General features: G+C 44.4%; 1 protein-coding gene across 4 annotated transcripts in view; it reads right to left on the reverse strand.

The window, feature by feature from the left end:
• The window catches only part of ADTRP (androgen dependent TFPI regulating protein), a 64,171-nt gene extending 46,915 nt beyond the window's left edge, over positions 1 to 17,256 (reverse strand). Inside the window, exons 1-4 of one of the 4 annotated variants that reach the window (XM_023624463.2) lie at positions 17,115 to 17,256; positions 11,577 to 11,687; positions 10,291 to 10,539; positions 612 to 746 (exon numbers count right to left, since the gene is read on the reverse strand). In XM_023624463.2, the coding sequence (XP_023480231.1) occupies positions 612 to 746; positions 10,291 to 10,440 (285 nt within the window). In that variant the 5' untranslated portion in view covers positions 10,441 to 10,539; positions 11,577 to 11,687; positions 17,115 to 17,256. Of the gene's footprint in view, positions 1 to 611; positions 747 to 10,290; positions 10,611 to 11,237; positions 11,425 to 11,576; positions 11,688 to 17,114 lie in introns of those variants that run through there. The other 3 variants (XM_023624462.2, XM_023624461.2, XM_014734722.3) reach the window with 3 other exon arrangements.
• Between the last annotated feature and the right edge of the window lie 204 nt (positions 17,257 to 17,460).

Raw genomic sequence — 17,460 nt, forward strand, 5'->3', positions numbered from 1 at the left:
AATGTCATAGAAATGCAGACCTTGTCAGCAAACAAGCTTACATGTCTCACTTCTTCCCAATGTCCATTCATTCTCTGTAATGGATGAGGTGCTCACTGTGTGCCCCACACAGGTATTTTAGACAGACTGTCTCTCTCTCCTCAATTGTCTTTTCCATGTGCTAACTTTGAAGGTTCTCATACCTTTTTTTTTTAATGGTTCCCACTTGTAGAAGTAACATATGCTTATTGTAGCAAGTGAAACAAGATGTATAAAAAGGAAAATTAGTCGTCTCCCACTCCAGCACCCTCCAATCCCATCACTCTGATGGAACCAAGGTTTCTAAGTTGTATTTTGATTAAAAAGGGTCCTTTAAAACTTGCCCATTTGACAGCAATAAGGATCTTGTATCAAACACTCACAAAGATGCAAAAGTTAGTGATAATTCTGGTCAGAATGCGCCCTATTTCCCGAAGCCCCTGGCCATGTGGTGCAGTCCTCAGACAGGACATTTATGCAGTTGCAGTTGCTCTGGATTACAATAATGGCTCCCAAACAGCCTTGCTACCCAGAAGAAGTATTCGTCCATATGTACACATATATTCTATTACACACACATCTTTGTAACTTACTGTGGATACCGGAAAAGCCAGTGTGGTGAAAAGCAGGTCCTTGAAGGCAGTTATGAACTTAACATCTTTTTTCTCTTTAATTCTTTTCAGCACATCTTCCAGGAAGGCGACCCCGTAGAAAATGGCCTGCAAGACCTAAATTCATTACAACAAAAGAGGGCATTTTCATTTGCTTTAATTAATACATTCTTCACTGACGTAAAGCTCCATCCCTCTGGAGCAATAGTGATTTGAAAAGGAGGGGCTGGTGGCTGTTTTGGTTGAGAGCCAATTCAAGGGCTGGTCTTCCAGCTCACTGGGCCCTGACCTTGCTCGCTAAAACCGATTGAGTAAAGTCGTTTAAGGGATAATAATGTGTACAGTATTTAGTGTAATGGACTTGAGCTAAAATGGAAACAAAATAAAGAGTCAGCTTAAAAAGAGAACGTAATGAGACAGATACTCTGGCTGCACAGAGGTGAGTAAAACCAAATAAACAGCACAAAGGCAAAGAGCCAGACACAATGGTGGACGTATTCTGGCCTCTTCCTAGGAAGAAAAATTTTAAAAATGCGTAGAATTGAAATCTCATTAGAGAAGCCAGAATAGGGGTCAAGAGCACCAAGAAAGGACCTCTGTGCTCCCGAGATGCACAAAATGGCGTCTTGCTCATCTGAGGGAGAAGCCAGTGTTCTTCCCTCGTTAAAAGGGAGTGCCAAAGAAGATCTGGCTGAGGGAGTGATTTAAATCCACAGGGATAGCGCAAGTCAGGGGTTCTAGTGTGTCACTAAGTACCATGAGGTCCCCGAGGCCAGGCAAAGAGAAGCAGGGCCTTATTCAAGGAAGTAAGAGCAAACGAAAGCAGACTTTGCCCATTTTCACTGTTTTGAACAAACCTGTGGCTTCTAATTTAAGGCCTAGTGGATCACAACAATACAGAGTTGGGGTTGGTTTTGAGTTATGCTTGCATCAGAATCCATCCTATTCCTTGAAAGTTCTGGATTGGTACAAAAGGGGCAGTCTGGACTCTGCTCTGAGAGAATGAGTCAGGCAAGTTCTGGAACCTGGGGTGCTGGACTAATGATGATCAAGTCTGGTGTTGGGGAATATCTCTGGTGTCTGAACTCTAGGAAAGCCCTAGCAGAGTCGTCCCCATGCTATTATTTGGTCTGAAGGAGTGGGTGGGAGAGGACACAGATGTGGGTTAGGCCAGCAATACTCCCAGTTGGGTCCCCAGACCAGCAGCATAGCATCCTTAGAAAACCTGTTAGAAATGTAGGACCTTGGCCCCACTCCTATGGAATTAGACTATGGAATAGAATCTCTGGGAATGGGGTCCAGGAACTTGTTTTTTAACAAACTCTCCAGGTGATCTTTATATATGCTAAAATTCTAGAACCCATGGATTAGACATAAATTTATCACTTTAAAATCTTACCGACTACTCAAAGCTATAACAGCTGACTTTTATTGATCTCTTGTTACATGCCAGGCACTGATCTAGGCTTTTAATTTCTCACAACAACCTTAGGAGGTACAGCCTATTATTGTGTTCACTCCCAACCCATTTTACAGATGAAGAAACTGAGGCACAGAATGATGAACAAACTTGCCAAAAGTCTCATGGTCAGTAAACATCTAGGCCAGGATTTGAAGCCCAGAGTCTTGTTCTTGAGCCAGACTTTTAAAAAAAGCAAGTTTCTAACAATAGTTCGGATAAAGCACCATGGGAGGTCAGAAGGCAGACAATTATCTCCAGGTGGGAGAATTCAAAATGACTTCAAAAATACTGCTGCGTCATTTCCACTCCCCCAGAGATTGCAATTTAATGGGTCTGGGGGTGCTGCCTAGGTTTCAGGATTTTAAACACTCTCGCACTTGATTCTAATCAGGGCAGCTAAGGTTGAGAACACTTGCCTAGAGGAAGTTCCTTTTGGAAATCAGACCTGGGCTTCTCAAGAGAGAGGAGGGGCTGTGGAGATCCAGGGAGCCAACCTTCCTGTGGGAGGAGATGCTGGAGAGAGAGAGAGGAGAGAGGGGAGAGATGGGAGGGGGAAAGGGGACAGCAAAGTAGCAAAGATTGACCAGATGATAGAAAACCGGGAATGTGCAAGAACCCCCTGGTCCGTGAAGGGAGGAGGAAGCTTTGAGCCAGAAGTGGGGTTCCAGGGAGGCGTGGGAAACAGTTTTAAATGTCATGAAGAGGTTGCCACCCCAATGCTTGGCGTCTGCTTTCGACATTCAGCCCCAAGGGCTGTAGCATTCGGAGTGCCGTCTTTTTGCACATGACGTTAGAAGAAGTAACCTCCTCCCCCTTTCGCCCTCCCCCACAGCAGCTCTCATCTCACCCCTGGTTTCACTTCCAGCTGCTCAGCCCATAGCAGGCAGCTGCTTTTGCTAGGAAGGGCAGGCACAGGGCCTGGGCCCTGGGTGAGGAGGCCTACACTGTTCTATCAACACAGCAATTAATCACATACTGAGAAGTGAGTGTCTGCCAGGTTTTCCCTCTTTGGGGAGAGGCCCCCTCCACCCAGCCTGTGAAGTCCATGTGACCACTTTCCTTAGTGAGAGCTTCTTAGAGTCATCATGAGTCAAGCTCATCCTGACTTTCTCTTGCCTTTCCCAGTCACAGAATGTGGAAATTGGATTGGGGAAAAGAACACATTACTCAGAGCCTCCGTGGCTTCACCTTCATCAGTAAAAATTTGCTCCACCCAACAAACTTACCAATCGCCTTCCCCCCTCCACACTCAGCTCACATCTTATCTCACAGGCATATTTCACATTGTAAACGTGCCCACTGTGGGCACGAGGAAGCCTTGTCTCCATAGATCTTAATCCACATTGACATGCTATCCTCTGTATTAACAAAGAATATTTATGGAGTCCACATAGGAGCTCAAGGGGGAGGCGCTAGGGTGTTGCCAAGAGAAATTAATAGGCAAGAACTAGGGCATAGAGGAGGCACGCAGCGGAGCTGGAGGGCAAGGAGAGGGAGGCGCCACAAGCTCACTCAAGGGGGAGACTTCCTGGAGAGCCTCTCGGACAGGTTCGGGTCAGCTCCCCAAACCCCACCACAGTCTGCTCGTTCTCTAGAGACAATACAATGAAGGGTTTATAAAACATATGCAGAAAGAACAGTCAAGGGAGACCATGGTAGCTGCTATGGACAGAATTGTGTCCCCCCAAATTCATATGCTGAAGTTATAACCCTCAGGACTGCAGAATGAGACTTAATTTGGAGAGAGGGTCTTTAAAGAAGTAATTAAGTTAAAACGAGGTCAGAGGGTACGCTGGGCCCTAAGGCAATAAGACTGGGCTCCTTACAAGAAGAGGAGAGCAGGACATAGACCCACACAGAGGGAAGACCATGTGAGGACGCAGGGAGGAGGTGGCCGTCTACAAGCCAAGGAGAGAGGCCTCAGGAGAAACCAGCCCTGCCGACACCTTGATCTCAGGCTGTTAGCCTCCAGAACCGTGAGGAAATAAATTCTGCTGTTTAAGCCACTCAGTGTTTGGCACTTTGTTATGGCAGCCATGGCAGACCAATACAGTAGCATTAAAATAAGACAGCAACAACCGGCCTTCTTTTAAGAGACTTAAAATAAAATTACTGTCGTTTACATTTCTCAACTATTTTAGCAGCCCAGAAAAGCAGAGCTAATGAGATCTTCTTGGTCAGGGTTTACTTCAGAGCTGCCACTCTCTGGTTTATCTTTTCTCCCAGTTCTTCCTTAGTTCTGTTCGCTCTTTTGCGCCTTTTTCTGAAATGCTGCTGATCTAAGTTTGTGAGCTATCTTCGATTTTTGTTGCTAGCTGGCAAACTTACCACCTGGGAGAGTGGAATTTACATTTTTTTATAACTAGAGCAATTTAAGAAACCATCGTTAAAGGACATTTAGCTTTTACATTCGTGTGTCTTCATAAAATTCACAAAAATGCTGGAAGCACGGAAACTTAGCCTTTCTAAGTCATCAAGTGTATTTCTTTGCGTTCGAGCCAGAGCCCTCTTAAATTATCCCAGGAAATGAGAATTTCTTCTATTTAAGAAATAATTCCAAAGAGGGAGATTCCGCAAGTTTCCTGAGCAAGACCTTACAACTCTTATTTGATGAGTCAGTGCCCAGCTCATCGCTCAGGGCCTGACTCACACAGTCTGGGACTTTCTTAGGTCTTGCCTCCAAAATGATGCAATACTTACAGTGGGAGACTATTCCAGAATAAAACAGCAAGTGGGGACTAATTGTGATGAGTATTTTATATAACCGTGGTGGCGAGGGCGGTGGCAAGCAGAGGCAGCCATTGCCAAATATATCTGTATTCATATGCAATATACTATTTCTACCATCATTCATGTGCATTTCGCTTAAGCAAGAAACTGAGATAAAAGAATGAGATAAAGGACACAGGAGAAGAAATGACAGAAAGAACACCAGCTGGAATGATGAGAATAAAAGAGAAGAAGCCAAGAACACTGAGGGACGGGTTGGAAAGAAGATGTATAAGAATGCTTGGCCAATGTTGTGTAGCCGATGACAGCCGGCTTCAGTGTAGCAGGAGGATGGCTGTGGGGTAGACTGTCTTGCAGGGAGGATGGGGTTCCCTATTCACAGCGTGCCTGTTAGGTGCCAGAAATTGTATTAGACATAATACAGGCCAGGGCAGGCGCTATGTTAATATGTCTTTATTAGGAAGAAGGAAGAGGAGGAGGAATCCTTTCTGTACATTTACTAGTTTACATTATGTAGGTCAGGCTCCTTGGGAAACAGAATCTGAGACTCTGAGCTCTGCCTGCTGAGTGTTCATTGAGGAACCCCTGTGAGGGGGAGGGAGGGAAGGCGGCAGGGAGCAGGAAGAGCTGAAAGGCAACACAGTTACGTGGAATCAGCTGATCCCTGAAGGAGCTCTGGAGCTGGGCTGGCCCTTCAGAGTTGTTCTGGAGCCCAGCCTTTGCACCTCAAATCAACCAGTCACTGGCTGCAGCAACCCCAGGGAGGGACCTAACTCTTTGTCTAGGCAGCTCTCTTCTGCTGAGGGCAGTTCTGGGGCAGGAGCTCAGCTGTGGGTCATCAGCAACCAACACTCCTTCTCCCAGGAGGTGGGGAAGGAGTACCTCGATGCTGGGGAGGCGAGGGTATCTGGGTGCCACACCACAGAATCCACCACATATGAGGAAACTGAGGCATAGAGAAGTTAAGTAACTCACTCAAGATCACACAGTGAGTGAGTAGCAGAGCCAGCACTCACACTCAGGCAGAAGCTAGGTCCAGAAGCTAGGCCTTCCATCACTAATCTCTATACTGTGTATAAAGAACCTACCAAAATGCTGTCATGGTTGCTCAATAAATTACAGCTATTTTATTTGGGTCACTGGTGGTGACTATTCCCTTCTATGAACCCTCATCCTGTCAGCTATCTGAAAGCTAAAAACAGTTCCTTAGGCATTTTTGTAGAATAGACAAGTGTATTTCTGACTCTGTTGAGCTTGAGTTCCACAAATCAGTATATTAATTTGGTGATGGAAATGAAAGGTTGGCCCCAAGTATTGAAGTGGGTGCTGTAACATAGATGGATCCCTACCTTCTCACTGTTCACAGGCTGCCTTGGAGTTTGGACCAATGGACCGTCCTCTAGAATCTCTGTTCCCCTTGCCCTGCTTTGCCATCTCTGAGGACCTATCTAATGAAATTGCTGTTGTCATTGCAAGAGCTCGAGGCTAATGAGGTCAGAGCTGCCTGAAGCTTGGGCAACTTTGTGAAGAGGGAAGGGAAAGGTCATGCCTCTGCTGCTGAAGTGGCGTGGGGGAAATAGGGAGGGGCCCACCCAGAATCTCCCTTGGAGATCCCAGTTATGTGGCACCACCTCTACCAATGTTTCAGAAGGAAGTTTATTTTTAAAAACAGGAAAACCCAGCAAACCGTATAAATTCTGCAAGCCAAATTGTAGCTGAAAGTCCCCTCCATCCCCCCTACCCCAGCTTGCATTCCCTGGGGCCAGGGACAGTCCCTGGATGGAAGTGGAGTGGATGGAGAGGAGAGGACACAATATTTGTGGAGGACCCAGGCACTGGAAGCCTGAGCTATCCACAGCACTGCTTTGTCTCAATGCCCAGCTTTGGGGATCTCCCCATTTAGCATGACTCTCTGCCCTCTGCTTAAGCCCACACACTCTACCTCCAGGGCTGCCCAGTGGCATCCACCTGGGCAGCTATAGTGGGGAAAGCAATAGCTCCACAGTGGCCCTTCTCTGGCTGGGAAGCTGGAGCATGCAGTCTGTGGAGGGAGATCCTTGAGCAATGAGATGGGTGGGTGACTCTTGCCTGGATCCATGACCCACCAACTGTGGTGCTTAGTGAGGGGACTGATGTCCCATGAAATCACCCTCCCCTCCGCACCACCTCTAGTCAAAGATGAGATGACGAGAAGCTCACCACGAGTCTCTCATCTTCTCTTTCCATTGTCCGCCGTGTATATCATTTTGAGTGCTTCCCACATGTCAGGTTATTTATCCCTCATGATCATTCTGTTGTTATGCACTATTTTTATTTCTATTTGACAGATTTGGAAATGGAAGACACAAAGAAATACTTAGCCCAGGGTCACAGAGCCAGTAGCTGGTGGAACTGAGATACCACCGCAGAGAGCTCATGACACTAGAGCTCATGCTTGTAACCACTAGGGCCATATTGCCTCTCCTTCCCCACAGACAATTGGCTGCATCTTCCCTGGGGTCAGTTTACTCCCTCATCAGGCAGAAATGCACATCTCCCCTCTCTTTCCTTTACTCTCCTCAGGGACTAGGCAGGGATTGGTTACCATGACCGATTCTCAGTGGTACCCCACTATACCCCATCCTACCTCACCCCCCTACCACCAATCCTATGTGTCTTCCCTTTGAACCCCCTGAGATAGCTTCAGGAAGCAATGGGGCATGCTCAGAATGCAGACTTGCACTAAGGTGGACTTTGCTCTTGAAAGGTGGCGTAACTAATATTGAGCCAAGTAGAAACTATGGCTGTTTAAAGGGGAGAGGTATAAATTTCCTGGAAAGCAGGATTGGCTAGTGACTTCAACAAACTTATACAAAACAAGTTTGAGTGTTATAGCAAGTTATGAGACTTCTATGACTTTACAAGCACAACCATTAACTAATTAATCATTAGTTAACATTAACTAATCATTAGGAAGCACAACCATGAATCAGGTCACGAGACCTCAAGAGCTAGAAATTTTAAGGCCCAACACTTCACCTTAAGTAACATATTTGAAATCTATCTTTAAATTGATCCTCTGAAACATATTCAACTCATCTTAGCCAACTGGAAAACTTTGCATTGTCACATTTTCAAGATGACACCTAACAGAGCACAGAAAGGAAATAGCCACAGGTAGGCCCCTCTCTGCTCATTTCAAGGGTCAGAAGATGTCAGAAGAGGCTATATAGCTCAGAAATGCAGAAAAGCCTGAAGTCAAGTCCAGTCAACATACCAAGTCACCCAATTTTCACTATGGGAGTGCTCTGTGCCAGCCATGGTCTCAAATACAATGCAGAATCATAGAATGTTAGGGCTGGCAAAGACCTAGGGGACAAAATTCCTGTTTTGGAGCCATTTATAATTTGATTGGAGTGTTAAGACTCACATGTGGATGGAAATTAGAAAATAATACTATCCATGAATAGGCAGAGACTGAGAGATGCTGTGAAAACTCAAGGAAAGGAAAAACAAATCTGGGTTGGAGTTGATCAGCAGAGGTTTTAAGGAGAAGATGGGATTTCAGGAGATCTACAAAAGCAGCAAAATGATGGAGAGGCAGGTAGCCCTTTCATTCAAGGAGAATGTGAATATGGGTAGAGCAGTGCCAGCAAGAAGCCTAGCGGCCAACACTGGAGAAGACACAGGCCTTCCTGGAGAAGAGACCAGCCTTCCTGGGGAGAGGGGAACCTGATGGCTGAGTAGGCAAGTGAGTTCTTAGATCAAGAGTTTGGAATCGGTTCCGTAAAGTAGGACAGGGCCGCTGTAGTTTCTGGAGTAGCAGACTACACTTCTCAAGCAGGCTCATGATGTTTAAAACAAAACCAAACCAAAAATAGTGCTTTGAGAAGATTAATCTGCAATCTGAGTGGTAGATGGATGGATCGATAATGAGAGACAATGAAGAGATGATCTAGCCATCCACATACAAACTAATAAGACCCCATATGAGGGGGGAAGTAAGACTAGGGAAGAAGGAATGAACCTAGCAAAAGAAAAATGTAGGATTTGGTGGCTGATTAGTCAGGGAAGCAAAAAGGGGATTATCACCAGGAAATAATAGTTTCTTTGACAAGCTAAGTGTCTTTTTCCATTCTTGGAATTATGAGGGCTCTGAGGCCTGTAACCAAGCTGGAATTAAGAAATCAGAGAGCTGGTCTGCGGGAGTAGGTGATAAGTCTGTTCAGAGCCATGCCTAGTGTGAGGTGGGACGTCCATACTGGAATCTGGATTCGCTTAGGCCACCAATCCTGGCTACAGACACCCCTCTCTTTTAGTTGGCCATTTTTAATATAAAGCCAATAGATACACAGAGCTGAGATTTTTACTGTATTATTTTAGTTCCACAAATGCATTTTATGTTATTGTTTTCTGGGTTTTTTTTTTTTTTTTCATAAAATTCTATGCTTGAAACAAGCAGTCACCTTGATATTTTCAAGCATACTAGAGCTGTGTTCAGGACTCAAATCTTTCACACCCAAGTCAAAGGCCAGCAGATGAGCAGAGAGGAGGAAATAGAACCTCCAGGCCTCTTTGATTTGGACTTTCTGAATTTCCTCTCCTTAGCACTTCAGAGTGTCACTTTTTCTAACCATGCATAACCTCTGCTTTGGATTGTGATTCCAAAGGATTGGAGTTATTGTCCAGTTTCTGAAATCAGATGTTTACATGGCACCCTATAGTTTAGTTAAAAATCTCAAACAGTAATTAGCATCCCCAAAAGATGTGCCATTTTTAACTTTTAATTCTAAAAATATTTTTACACGTTCCCAAAACATTTTTAAAAAATCTGTTTTCCTCCCATTCATTCACACTTCATTCATCAGAATGTGGTCAGCCAGGCTAGGAAGGCAAGAAGGGATCAAATCTCATGATTGGTTTGTAAATAGTTGAAAATGTGGATTTGCCGTTTGGTTGAGTGATTTGTCCTTTAAGATGGAGCCTGAGCCTACAACAAATTGAAGTGAGATATGAACATGGCAAAATGTATTTGCTTTTCTTAGCTAAATCTGTTAGTCTGTGTGTGCTGTCAAATGACATTATTCCTTCATTGGAAATCGCACTTCCTACACAACATACGCCACTCTGCGTTCCCTCACAGACTTCCCCAGGCAAAGTTCAGAATCCCTCCTGCATTTGTAGTCATTGCCATGGTGAAACCATTAACCTAGTCCCCTATATGGGCTCATCTGAGAAGAGATTCAAGATACGATTCTTTTCAAAAGGGCGTTTAACAATTAGCCAGCACGAAATGTAGCTAAGGAGAACTCCCAAAAGGGGTTCCTCAGAGCAAATTGTCATGTAAAAGAGAAAGCCAAAACTCACAAACAATAAGGAATGAAGAAAAATAATAGGATTTTGTATTTAATAAAATCAAAAGGTGATATGTGTAGAAGCACCTAGATTATAGACAAATAGGTTGCTTTTGGTATGGCCATATAGACTTACCAGATTAAGGAATGTCAAGTACTTCCACTGTCTGCCATTTGCAAGGATTGTGGATATTTGTGGATTCCTTGTTTGTGAGATGTAGTAAATGAGGAAAATATACCAGCTCAAAACAAGGAAGTGGTATATGCACGTAGAAGTCCTCTCCATGGCTAGCTCTGACCAGGGAGCCAGAATGTCTCCAGTAGAGTCTGTCCCTCTGGAATCCTTCTGCGGGTCACGCCTGAAGTCCTCTGGCAGGGCAGAGAGCTGTAAAACACACCCCTCTGGGATTGAGAGTTTCAACAGGGCTGAAGTTTACTTCTCTCACAGGTCCTTTCCTAATAAGCGTGGGAGACAAAACGTTGCTTGTTTTCAGTTGCTCTCCCTCAGGTAACAGCAGCTGATCTACAGATTCACATAATTGTATTACTTAGGCTTGGAAGAGAGCAGGGAGTAATGCAAGAGCTCCACTTTGCACTATTCCTCTGGCGCAGGGGCATGGTTCAGTGGCTTACTATAAAATACCAATAAACTCTAACGAAATACCACCATGGCTATACTCTCTTTTCTTTCCTTTCATTTGGGCAGAACAAGGAAGTGAAATAATGTCTCTTGAGAGAATGAGAAGCAGGTTGGTAATCCAGGAGGGAGAGATTGCGGGCACATTTAGGGCATGGGGGGAGATAAGGAGAAAGGGAAAGGAAAGCATGTCGTAGTCTCGCTCCTAAGGTCTCCGAGGCCCTATAAAACCTGAAACAACTTTTGATCCTCCAGGAAGCAGCTCCAAGGGTTTTATTTTTCCAGTTTTGTGTCTATACTCTGGAGAACTGAAAGTTACCCAGGGCTGTCCCAGATACTCCATTTGCATAGGTGTTTCTATGCCCTGGGAGGGAAGAAACATATCAAGAGGTCTCTGGTCAAAGAAGCATAGGAAGAAGTATGTACAGGCCACGACTCCGACATACCTGAGTTTAGACACTGCTGGGACAGAGTGAGGATGTCTTCATTGCCTCAGGGAGGATGAGAGGAGGCTTAGGCTAGGCAGAGTTTGTGAAACTCTGCGTGGCCTCAGGCTCAGCAGAGGGACCCAAGAGAAAACTGGAAGTGTGACATCTTGTGACATCACCAGCTTGTTTCCCTGGGCAACTGACTAAGAGGGTTCTGAGCAATTCCCTAAGGAAAATGCTCCTGATGCAGCTATGTAAGTCTGTAGTTGGTGTTATTTGAGAATTTAACCAGGACTTACAAGGATTGGGAGAAAGGACTGCAGGTTATACACGGAAACGAAACATAAACAAACTCACCTTCTAAGAGTCAGCGGATCCCAAATATTAGGAACTGTAGATGGGAGGAGAGCAAACCTGAGCCAGCAATAAAGGGTCTGCATTGTAACCATTCCCAAAAGAGAGGGTGATCTAGGAAACAGGTGACATAAAAATCTGTATGCAACTCCACAGCCTAGGTTAAAACTGCAAATAACAAACAGCAGCTAATACTCTCACAGTACTTACTAGGTGACAGGCATTGTTTCAAGTGCTTTACACATATTAATTCACTTAATTCTCTAAACACCACTATGAAGTAAGTATTATTATGATCCTCACTTCCAGATGAGGAAAACGAAGCCTGGGCTGCTAAAAGGAAGGATTCAAAAACTAATAAAAGGCAGAGCTGCAGTCTGAACTCTAACCAGTGTGCCTGACCTCAAAGAAACAGCATTTACTCTGCACCTGTCAGACTCCCTTCACAATATTTCTTCACTCTCTTTTGAACCCCTTTATTCCTCTCCCTCTCCCATGGAAAATTCTCTCAGGAAATGATCAGATATGTTTTGGAAGTTGGTGCACATATGAGTTATTGTGCTATCTTTCCCAGGGCATGTTCATGGTAAACATCATTATAGATTTAGGGGTTTTATCCCTTTATACAAACATCTCAAGCAGAAGTCTGCAGATGGGTAAGGATTTAAGGCAAGAAGGAAAAGGAGAGTAAGACAAAGACCCAAATCGCTGAAGTTTGTGTGTCCGAACCTGAAGACTGGCCTTTTAATACCTAGATTATTTTTGCCTGTGTTAGCCTCAATGCCCACAGATGAGGCCTTTTATAAATATTGATACAATTACTTAAATTTATTTGTAAGAGTTTCAACATTTGATATTGCAATCCAATTTGTTAGCATTTTAATAAATGATAACATGATATATGTATATGAGGGTTTGTATACAGAAAATATGCAATTTCTTAATTCATTATATTTTCTTACAAAATTTTCTGCAAAAATATTGCTTAAGGAGCTGTCCATTGTAGATCGTATTCACATCATAATTTGTATCCCTGTTTGAATAGCCAAGGAAATTTTCATGGAGCACTTTGGCCATCTGTCTCCCAGGAGCTCTGACATCACACAGAGCTTTGGGGAACAGTGACAGTATCACCACATAGCTACAAAATGTTGCAAACTACACATACTACTTCTGCTGTTAGCCTGTCTTTCTCTATTCTCCAAGTATTTGGAGGCCTCATGTCATATCCAGAAGAAGTGACAGAGGGTTATTCACTGACTAAAAATAAAAAACTGACAGAAATTTAAATTTTTTACGTAGGAAATAGTAAAAATATAAAATAAATATATTTTACACTTTGAACTGGACATTATACAGGTAACTTGACTATTAAAAGTGACATTTCTTGAAACTCTCTACCCTTTGGGGGTTTAGAACACCATTCTTTAATTTCACAAATACTTATTGAGCAGCTACTAATTGCCAGGCCCTTGCTAGGCTCTGGGGATTCCCTGGGGAATAAGAGAGATCTAATCCCTGCCCTCGGGGAGCTTATGTTCTAGCAGGGGATACAGACATTAACTAATAACACAATCAGTAGTTAATTTATAATTATGGGAGCTTCTGTGAAGGATAAGCACAGAGGACTTATTACAGGGGATAACAGTACAAGACTTGCGGTGGTCAGGAGGTCAGGAAGCTGGCCCTGAGGAAGCCACGTGTGAGGAAGGCTGGTCCTCCCAACACTTCCAACGTGCTCTGAATGTCCCTTTCAGTCTCTTTTGTAAGCTCCTCTTCATCCGCCAGCTCCTTATGTGTTGGTGTGTCTCAGGGAGCCGGCCAAGCAAGTGCCCATCTCACACGACATCCTCGCTCTAGTTATTCTGCCCACTAGCATGGTTTCTGCACTACTTTCCAGTTTATGACCATAAATTGTATACCTCTAGTCCTGGCCCTCTCTGCATCCCCATCAAGCCTCAAGCGTATCTTCAAAAACTTCTTGGACATGTCCTGAATGAGTCAGATGCATCTCGAACTCAAGACGTCTAAAGTGAACTCAACTTCCCCGAAGCCTGACCTTTCTTCTCCGTCCTCTGTCTTGTGAGGATGGCCTTATCACCCACCTGGGAGTCTCCCCTTGTCTCTTCTCTCTCCCTTACTCCCCAAATCCAATTAATCACCAAATCTCACCAAGTGCATCTCTCAGATCAAGCTCAAATCAGTTCTCTTCTTTCCATCCCTTCTACAGCTGACCTAGTTCAAGTCGTCCTCATCTCTTCCCACTACCAAAGCAACTGCCTTCTAATTGGTTTTTCTGATTTTAGTCTTATCCCCCAACTCTGTTCTTCTGAAGGTCAGGGAGTGATTCTATCCAAAATGCCAGTCTTACTACATCCCTCCCCGGCTTAAGTCCCTTTACTGTGTCAATATCACCTATAGGATAACATCCAAGTCCCAGAACTTTTTTTTTTTTTGAGGAAGATTAGCCCTGAGTTAACATGTGCTGCCAATCCTCCTCCTTTTTCTGAGGAAGACTGGCCTTGAGCCAACATCTGTGCCCATCTTCCTCTACTTTATATGTGGGACACCTACCACAGCGTGGCTTGACGAGTGGTGCATAGGTCCACCCCCGGGATCAAGACGGGCGAACCCAGGCCGCCAAAGTGGAATGTGCACACTTAACCACTGTGCCACCCGGCTGGCCACCAACTTGTATAACTTTTAATAAACTGCCCATTCCGTATGGCTTTGGTACTCTCTCCAGCCTCATACTTCATGTTCCTCCAACAACACCAAATTGGCAGACTTTTCCAACCCCACTCGGCTATGTCATGTCCAGGGCCTTTACTCCTATTGTCTCCTCTCCCTGATGGCTTCCTCTCAAAATGTCTGTGACTGGTTATCTCATGACCATCCTCTAAAATGCAGTTTATCAGTTTCCTTCTCTAGAAACCCCTCCCTGAACCTCTTCTTAGCCAAAGCATACTAAATAGCCCCCTCTAGTCTTCCTTAATACCCTGTGCCTCTGCAAATTCATGACTAGTGTCTTAGTCCATTCAGGGTGCTATAACGAAAATACCATAGACTGGGTAGCTTATAAACAACAGAAACTTATTTCTCACAGTCCCGAGGCCTGGGAAGTCCAAGGCACTAGCCTCCTGTCTGGTGAGAACCCATTTCTGAGATACTTGTCTCCTTGCTGTGTCATCACATGTGGGAAGTGGCAAGGGATCTCGGTGTCTGTGAGGCCTCCTTTGTAAGGGCACTAACCCCATTCATGACAGCTCCGCCCTCATGATCTAATCACTTCTCTAAGGCCCAACCTCATAATACCGTCACTTTGGGGATTAGGATTACAACACATGAATTTTGGTGAAACACATTTAGACTATAGCAATCAGGAATTAATCTTTTTTTTTTTTTGAGGAAGATTGGCCCTGAGCTAACATCCGTGCCCATCTCTCTCTCTTTTATATGTGGGATGCCTGCCACAGCATGGCTTAGTAAACAGTGCGTAGGTCCACGCCTGGGATCTGAACCAGTGAACCAAAGCAGAGTGCGTGAACTTAACCACTACACCATGGGGCCAACTTCGGGAATTAATCTTTTTTATGAGCCATTATCTCCCAGGGTTCAGAGATGCTGTGTTTGGGTCCCTAGAGCTTGGCATAGTGCTGGACACACAGTAAGAACTTAATAAATGTATGCTGGATAAACAAATATGGGCATACCAGGCACGTGTCTACTGAGCCTTACTATAAAGCTAGCTCATTCTTTAAAAACCTACTATGTTCATGTTTTTCAGCTGCTGGGTTATGGGGAGGAGGTAGGATATTAAGATAAGTAAGGCATAGCCTAAGCCCTGGAGGAACCCACAGTCAGTGGCAGAGACAGATATGTAAGCAAAAAATTACAGCACGATATGATAAGTGCTATAATAGGGTATGCGTAACATACTAATGGAGCCTAAATTATCCTGCACATTATTCTGTCATTCTAAATATACAGAAGATTGAGTTAAAAATGAATGCATTGAGTAAATCATGGGAAACTCCAGACATCATGTAGGAGAAGATAAGGATTAAAGTAATCTTTCTGAGCAAAGTAGTCATGGCCACCAGCAGAGATAACGCTTTTGCCTGGCAGAGATAATAACTCATTCCTTTTGCCAGTCACAGAGTGATGAAGTACAAAGAACAGGGACTCAAAGCTGGGCTTGAGTCTACTGAGTGACCTTGGGCTGGTCAGCTATCAGCGTCATTAGGGTTAGCTCCCTAGAGTGTGAAATGGGGCCTAGGGAATCTGGAGTGGTGACTGTCTTGCTTCCTAAAGCCAGGACATTTGATGGGCTAAAGGAGCAATTGACCAGCACTGCCCTCTGAAGACACTGAAAGGAAGCCCTGAGCCCACACAGATACACACCCACCCCCACATGTAACATTGAGCTAACCACAGTGGAAAGTGCTGGAAGACCCTCCACAATGATGGCTGCAGGTAGCACGTGGTGAGAAGGAAAGAGGGATGGCAGAGCTCGGAATTCTTGAGGTTATAGTGAAAAGGCTGAGGGAGTGTAGTTTCATTTACAAAGAAAAGGCCCCTCTAGCTGCCGGTGCTAAACAAACTAATAGTTGCCAATCATTTTAAGCTTCAAGACAAGACATGTTGACTTATCTGAATTTCACTTACCCTGTCAACCTGCACAGAGCCGTTTTGAGATGGCTTATTGCCTTTAAAGCTGATAGATACCTCCACAGCCCTTCTAGGCTCTCTTGGCATTGTCCACCCTTCAGTAAACAGTCCCCTCATTAATCTTCCAGCTGACTGGGCTGTCTTTTCCAGCTGAAACTCTATATGATGCAGCCATTCACCCTGTGAGCTCCTCCAGAGATGTCTGATACACATCTGGACCCTCAACACTATTCATGGTAGCAGGTAAATTCTAGATGCTAATAAAGATTTGTTTGCAAGGACCAATTACCATATTGTGGTGTTCTTAATATCTACCTAGGGGGTCTCTAACCCTTGGGTTCCTGATTAGTACTATCCTCATCACCCAGTGCTGTTTGTATCTCCCTAGGACCCCTGCTGCCTCTGAATGCTATCACACTCACTGTCTTCTAAAGAACCTCTCCCCAGTAAAGTGTTGGTGATTCTGCAAATAATTAATGTGTGTGTGATACCCAGTCGAAGCCAAGGTGCATGGAGACTAGGATCTTCTTTCCAATGGACTTTGCATCACTAGGAGCCCTTATCCCTTTGCTGTACACGTGGCTTGGAACTGAATTAGAATGAAGCATTTCACCCATTGGGTTATTTATACCACATCTAAGAGGACTTGTTCTTCTCAGAGGTCACTGTGCTGCCTTGCTTTTTAAAAACTAGAACATTCATTGAAGGCCCCCATCTGAAGTCCGCTGGGTAAGAACATGTGTGAGTTTTCAGCCACCAAACCAAGCCAACTCTAAAAGCACTGGAACCTATATTTTTTAGTCTATGAGAACTTTCCTGGCCCACCACTTTACCTGTTGCATCAGGAAATCTGATTCAGATCTGTCTTACCCTTTGATCTTCAGCTTTGCTTTCACAGTGGAATGCAGTGTGCTGTGCTGATCTTCTCAGACTCACACAGAGGAGCAGAGTTCTCTGTCGGTAGTTTTGAAGGTGCATTTTCAGCTGGGAAGCCAAAGAACTCTTCCTGTTTACAAGCATGAAATTGACTCACATTGTTTTAAAAGTTGACAGCAGGAAAGAACCCTTTGAGGTCAGTTGGTTCAACTTCTTCATCTTTCGGATGAGAAAATTAAAGCTCAGAGAGGTTAAGGGACTTGCCCCAAATCACACAGCTATTAATGAGGGAGCAATGACCAGAACACAAGTCTCTTAACAATAAGGCCAGAAAGTTTTC

The sequence above is a fragment of the Equus caballus genome, chromosome 20 (assembly GCF_041296265.1).
Source record: "Equus caballus isolate H_3958 breed thoroughbred chromosome 20, TB-T2T, whole genome shotgun sequence".
Lineage (NCBI taxonomy): Eukaryota > Metazoa > Chordata > Mammalia > Perissodactyla > Equidae > Equus > Equus caballus.